We start from the raw sequence: 7,348 nt of genomic DNA, 5'->3' as shown, positions 1-7,348 counted from the left end.
TGCAACCCACAATTGACTAAATTAACCAAACTAAACCAAGCAATAAATAACAAAATTTGAAAACAAACCCGAATCTCCAATAACGAACACATTCCTTGAATCTTTGAACCTTGACAAAAGAGAATATGTCTATGAGTTACCGTATTGAAGCGAGTCTCTCTGATATGCATATGTGTATATGTGTTTGTGGATGCTGAAAATGGTTATCGTTTGTGGATGTGGACGAAACTTCACAGTTGCCATTTGTGGATGTGAAAAACTGATAGAATATCAAGAAACTATAATCGTTCAGTTAAGAATTGACATATCCAACTAATAGAAGGTACACAAACTGCTTCTCCATTTCCTGTTTGATCTCTTGATCATCACCTCCACAATCTGTTCAAATCACAAGTCAGACAAGGAACATCTTCACAGGAGAATACAAGAGCCATAAATATATAACTAGATACATAAAGGGAGTGGTAGCGTGTTTGATCAGATATAACTATCAAAGAAACAATGAGAAAGTGACAAAATCAGGCTTATAAACCTACTCCAAATGGGATAAACTCATAAAAGTCTAGACTCAGAAGACAGAGATGGATCTTCACGGTGGCCGTGGTTGACAGAGACGAGGCGGAACGACAACATGGTAGAATCTTCAAATCGACTTGAAGACAAAGATGGCTCTTCACGGTGGTCGTGGTTGACAGAGACGATGCGGAACGGCAACATGGCAGGATCTTCAAATCGACTTTGAAGAACAGACCCATACTGCCATAAACAAAAATAATGTTTATCAGATCCAACATTCAGTAAACCAATTGAAGAATCAGCGGAAACAAAATCTATATCTTATTGAAAAAATCTTCACCTCTGCTCTCGTGAATATCGCAAGGAAAGTTTGCAAGAATAGTTCGACTTGAATGGTTGCCTATCTTTTCCATTAAATCCAAAACCAGAAAAAGTGACTCAAACGAAAGAGCCGCAATTGAGACCTTGGATTTCTTCTTCGCTTTCGATTTCGACATTGTTCGTCAGTTTTGTGTGATATCTCTCCGTCGCACTTGAGAGGTATATGAAATTAGGGTTGGAGATTTGGTAAAGTTAAAGTGGATCTACGTTTTGAATTGAAGAGAAAGATATCGTGTTTTGATTTCTCCGAGAGAAATTGAATTTTGATTAAAAAAAATGTAATCATGGTTAATTGTTTCTGGTTAGGTTAGTTTGGTCTGGTTAAGAATGAGGGTATGAAAGACAATACACAGACATAAAGTGTCTGGCCAGAAAGTGTTTTATTGTGCAATACATAAGACGTAAAGTGTAAAAAAATCTAAGGAAAATGTTACATATGTAAGTCTTAACTGGTAACGCAATGCGGGCCGACTCATTCTATTACTGCGGGCCGCCGGCCCATCCTGACAATCGATTGTCACAATCTGCGGTGAACTAGAGGAAGCCAATTCAACATTAAATATCTCCACAAGCACAATGCACAACGCCTTTCATTTGGGTACTAATACTATTATGATTGAAATGTCATAAATGTAACCATGGATAAAAAGAGGTTTCGAAAATGTATTTTTCTTTTTCATTTGGCTCTCAACTTCTCACAATAGAATCAATATCCAATTAAATTTTCAATTAGAATCTCCAATATGGACTTCAATAATATTAAATACAAAGACTTTCTACTAGTTTATTAAAATCCGTTAATAGTAGTACAATATAAAACATTATTACTATATTGATATTGTTTATAGTACTCATTCTATTATCTCTCTATGTATTATTGTAAATCCCCTCATCCACTAATTTCAAGACCATGAGTGTATGTAAATGTTCAAATCATCAAGTACGTCGACTGAATAAGATTCACTAATCTCGGCCAATAGAGACAACTTGTTACAACATTAGACGGTTAGACCCCAAAAACTTTACAACATGAAGAAAAGTAAAACAGTGAACCGGGTCTCGGTGGTATAGGAACCTCGGCTGAGGTGCCCGCCATCACGAATTCGAGCCCCGGCCACAGCGGATTTAACATCCCTTCCGTTGGGGCGCTGGACCACCTACGGGGGATAGTTGGAAATGTGGCTGCCCAGATACCAGAATTACAAAAAAAAAAAAAAAAAAAGTAAAACAGTGTTATTATTACAAGATGGGATATAAATTTAAACCCGTGCCATATTGAACCAATAAACTTTTGATTATTTACTCATGGAAATTTTTTGGTAACGCGAAAAACGTAATTTAAAAAAAAATAAAATAAAAAAGAATATATAAAGTCCCTGAACAATGGTCTCTACCTCGTGGAAATTTCGTATCATAATACAGTCAGAAAAAAAATGTACTAAACTTTTTAAAATTGAAAAAGGAATCTAATCTAACGAAGACTATCAATGGCCAACGCCCGGACTTGGAACGGATTGAAGAAACCGGTCAACGGTGGAAAGATGTCGAGATCGGGGCTTCACGGCTGAGATGGCGGCGTGACCCTTTTTGCTCGGCGTCGAGTTTGGGATTTTGCCCTTTGGCAGAGCTGCTAGCGTAGTGGTGTTAGTCACGTGAGGTACGTGACTCTTCTCTTCTTCTCTTACCGTCAAGTTCTCTTGTTTTTTCATCTCCAACAGCTTTCTTGAAGAAACCGGTGACGGCAAGGCCACGAAGATGACGGCAAAGACAATGAAAATCCCGATGGTTACTAGACGAACGGCCATGAAAATCTTTGGGGATAAATTCAGAGAAATAGAAAGAGACAGAGAGATGAATTCTATATAATTCAAAGACTTAAGGTTGGTCTAAAAGCATGAAGTATTATTTATGTATATATATATAGCCAATATAATAGAGAGAGAAAGACAATTCCTATTTTAGAATGTTGCTTAATGTATGAATTGGTAGAGTCACTATTTGTCTTTTGTGTTTGTTTTTCTTTCTTTTGAATAGAAGAAGTCTAACGTGAGACTCTACCACATGCATGCATAGCAAATTAGTATAACTTGGTTATAATTTTCAACAATATGTTTTCCATGAAATTTCATTATATTGTCATTTGGAAAAAGTGAATTGAGAAATACAGATCAAACGTTCCAAGAGTCATGTAAAAAACTAATAAAAAAATATTCTTGGAGGTTTCAATTGTACATAGAAAAATGAATTAGATTCTCAAAAGTCAAAGAGGAAATTTTAGACAGCAGCCTGAATAGGAAAAAGTGAAGTTATCATTCGCAAAAAGATGAATATTACCAAACAATTGTTATCCTTTTTTTTTTTTTTTTTTTTTTTTTGTCACGGACGGTCTCCGGAATCCCAGAAGACTCGAACCCAGGTGCCTTGGGATCCAGTTCACTCTAGTGTTATCCAAAATGTGAAATGTACTTAATTTGTAAGGAGGCTAAAGTCAAAGATCAAATAAAAACTATAAGAAACGAAGACGATCATTTTGACTTGAAAAGAGAGGGATTAGTCATCAACGAGAGTACAAATAGTTTAATCAGTATGCAATAATCAGAATAATCTTTAGTGAATCAAGTTGAGTCCTAAGTACGTATAGTGAATCAATTAAATACTGTAGACTTATTTAGTTAATTAGTTAGGTAGGCTAATTAAATCTCCGGGGATACGGTATTACGTACGATGTAACACGTGGGATGAGTTTGGTACGTGATGAAGTTGATGTTTTTCAAAATTCAGAAGCCGCCAGCCACCATTTTCAACGGTGGTCTTCACGCCACCGCCAAATGTTAGGCTCACAAGCTTCACACTTTCCGGTTGATGTTGTTATCCCAACTTTTTTGGAGTTTTCTTTTTCTCTAATCTGAGTTTTGACGACTATTAAAATCAATTTTACTAAAAATGGCTTATTAACACATTAATGTTAGTTACTCACATTCTCAAGCTTCTTGTTTAATATTATTTTGATTGATACAAAATATCATAAAACAAAACATTGAAAACACGAAATCTAATTAAATATTGGATGTTTTTCAAAACCAACCCACAATTTCTAGTCAAACCCAAAGTCAACCTTTTTTTTTTGTCATTACTATTTATCAATAAAATTTTCATACTATCCCTATGTTTTTGAATTATTCACAAAATTGCCATTTTTATTTAATTTTTTATTAATTTTGAAATTAACAAAAAACCAAATACACTCTAACCATTTCTTCTTATTTACAAAAATGTCATCATCATCAATTTTTCCAACCACCATGAACCACAATTTCTGAGCTCTAAAGCTCAAGAATTCAATTTACAACCACTTTTTTTCTCATTCTAACCCAAAAAACTTCATTTCCTCTCATCTCCTCTACATTTCAATCTAAAAAACTCTCATAACTTTCATTTTCATAATCACAAACTTCATATTTTTGAGTTTCTTCATTAGTGAATAGTCAAAGATGTTTCTTTTTGCTCATATTTGGAGTTTGGACGGTTGAAAAGGTTGGAAACGAGCTTTACACAGGAAAAATGTAACTATTTACATGGTTTTCGTTCTTTTTCAGATCTGTGTCGCGACGGTAGACTGTTTTGTATGTCTACGCCTCCGTGGAGACTTACGATGCAGTCTATTTGTCAACGCACGGGTTAGTTTTGGAATTGACTAAACAAATTTTTTTTCTAACGCAGACTTCCCTAGTAGTCTCCGTCTTTACCTTTGACAACAAAAATAAAACTTTCGGTAGACTTACTAAGACGTCTACCTAAAAGAGGTTAGTTTTTCATTTGACCGAACTTTTGACTTTTCAAAATAGACTTCAACGGAAGTCTACAAAATGTAGACTGCCAACAAAGTCTATAAAAGGTCAGTTCTGCATTTGACCAAAACTTTGACTTCGTTGAATAGGTTAGTTTTGTGTTTGACCAAAAAGTTTAAAAAGCAATCAAAAATTTATTAAATTGTAGACTTCATATGCAGTCTTCTTATCTTAGAAAAAAAATGTAGACTGCATATAAAGTCTATTTTTTTTTTTTTGGTCAAATGCAAAACCAACCCGTCGGATTTGAGAGTAGACTTCACAAGAAGTCTACACACCCGTAGACGTTCATTTCAATCTACTGATTGGAAGTCAAACTTGGTCAATTGCAAAACTAACCTCTTTCAAAAAAATTCAAACATGTAGACTGCATATGAAGTCTGGTTCTGAAAGTCAAATCTTAGATGAATTCTGGTCAATTGCAAAAACTAACCTTTTAAATTGTAGACTGAAATGAAAGTCTACATGTACAAAATCACAGTTTTTTTCAACTATAGAAAGCAACCCGTAAAATGGTCAATTGCAAAAACCAACCCAAAGAGTAAACCTATTTGACAGTCCACGTCTGTAAACTGAAACGAACGTCTAGATCTTCAGAGACTGAATATTAAGTCTGCATAGAAAAATCTATAAAAATGTGAATTTGTGTATTATTCATTAAGTTTTTTTTTAGTTTTTTTTTGTTTGACAGTGTGTGTTAGTTAATCCTAATGGGTTTGAGTGATTTTGAAAAGAAAATGTTTTATAATTATGAAAGTGTAATTCATTTGATTTGACAATATTGTTAGCTAATAATTGTAGACGTATTTGTAAGTCTTCGTTTATAGTTTTATGAAACATGAAATATTTCTTTGCTGATTATGTAAACCTGTATTTTTTTGCAGGAAATGGCTCAGATACCTGTTGTGTACGGAGAATGGGTGGTGAAAGGCTCTTTGCGGGAGTTTGTGGTCAATAATCGGAAATGAGGGAGAATGTTTCTTATGTGAACTTCTTGAAAAGGTTTTACACATGGTGAACTTCTTGAAATGGAACTAGAAGATTATGGTCTGGACAAGAAAATCGAGAAGGTGGTGCTAACATATTCCTTACCAGACGTCATTTTACAACAAATGGCTCTGGATACTCCACCTATGCATATCACGAATGATAGACAAGTGCGGAACTTGATCGAGTTAGCTAAGACACACTTTGTACGCCTTTGTGTATCAAGTCAGAGCCAACTAGAAATTTTTGGTGTTAGATAATAAGTGTAGACGCCTTTGTAAATCTACAAAGGTAGACTGCAGTTGAAGTCTACGTCGTAAATTCTATTAAAAGTGCAATTGTGTATTATTCATCATATTTTTTTTCATGATTTAATTATTTTACAGTGTATGTTAGTAATTTAATGGTCTTGGGTGAATTTCAAAAGTTAATGTGTTATAATTATACACTTGGAACTTATTGCAAAAAAAAAATTGATTAGTTTTAGTCTTGAAACTTTTTGAGAATTTTGTATAGATTTTCTTCTTTTCACATGTGTGTTAGTTATTATTTTAGCCTATGGTGGTTTTACTTGTTTGGTTGATTAGATCTTGTGAAAAAATTGATATCTAACAAAAAATTAATAATATCATACAAGTGAAACACAACTAAAAATGAATACAATCTTTATAGATTATGCATTAAACAATTATTTAAAAATTAATATTTTATTATGAGAAATTATTACAGAGCAATATATTAAAAAGTATTCTTGAGTATGTTTGATTTTTCATAATCTTGATGCCTCAAATAAAGTCTTGAAAAAAGTACCTGCAAAATAAGATAGAGTTATGAGAAAAACATAAGATAAAAAAATAAATCATATTTTAGTAGACTTTTTATTAAGTCTACGTAAAGTTATTGTTTAGTAGACTTTAGTTGAAGTCTACACTGACGTAAAGTTTTCATATCTAAAAGTGTACATTTAGAAAATTTGAAAATATTCTGTTCTGGAAGATATTTCAAAAATAATTTTTTTTGTCATCCTTGTAACAAAGCAAAAACATAAAGTATGAATCTTTAAATTTAGTTCATTATAAACACAAAATATCTTATAATGAATATATGTAAAGCTTACATTTTTGGGAAGATGATTTTAAAACTTTGGAAGAGAATACCTGCAAAAAAAGATTAAAAATTAAAATCTTATTTTGAGTAAGCTTCTAATGAAATATGCTTAAAATTCAAGGTTTGTAGACTTCTTTTCAAGTCTACCAGCTCTAACTTTTAAGTAGACTTCATTTGAAGTCTACTCTATCAAAAAAAATTTAGATCTGAAAAAAGTTAAATTCTAAAAAACTTTTAAAAATATAATTTAATAGATAAAATAGTAATAATTAAAGACATAGAATTTGAATATGTAACTTTATTTTAATATAAATACTAGAACACATATTTAAAATCTATAGATGTAAACCTTACATTTTTGGGAGGAGAAGAAAACAACTATGGAAAAAAATAACTGCAAAACAAGATAAAATTATTAAAAAACATAGAAAAGAATTAAAGTCATATTTTTGTAAGCTTCCAATGAAGTCTGCTTAAACTTTGTGGTTTAGTAAACTTCATATGAAGTC

The 7,348-nt window shown here is 32.6% G+C and overlaps 1 protein-coding gene across 1 annotated transcript; it reads right to left on the bottom strand.

The window, feature by feature from the left end:
- Positions 1-248: 248 nt before the first annotated feature.
- On the bottom strand, positions 249-4,366 carry LOC106397367 (precursor of CEP14-like). Its single transcript, XM_048758916.1, has 2 exons — positions 857-4,366; positions 249-756 (listed from the first exon to the last, which is right to left on the bottom strand). The coding sequence occupies exon 1, from the start codon at positions 2,700-2,702 to the stop codon at positions 2,382-2,384; it is 321 nt and encodes a 106-aa protein (XP_048614873.1). The 5' UTR covers positions 2,703-4,366; the 3' UTR covers positions 249-756; positions 857-2,381.
- Positions 4,367-7,348: the final 2,982 nt, after the last annotated feature.

The sequence above is a fragment of the Brassica napus genome, chromosome C5 (assembly GCF_020379485.1).
Source record: "Brassica napus cultivar Da-Ae chromosome C5, Da-Ae, whole genome shotgun sequence".
Classification (NCBI taxonomy): Eukaryota; Viridiplantae; Streptophyta; class Magnoliopsida; order Brassicales; family Brassicaceae; genus Brassica; species Brassica napus.
This window is presented reverse-complemented; position numbering and strand designations above follow the sequence as displayed.

Excerpts from the sequence above, each read along its gene's own strand:
- LOC106397367 (XM_048758916.1), bottom strand. The coding sequence starts at position 2,702 with ATGGCCGTTCGTCTAGTAACCATCGGGATTTTCATTGTCTTTGCCGTC.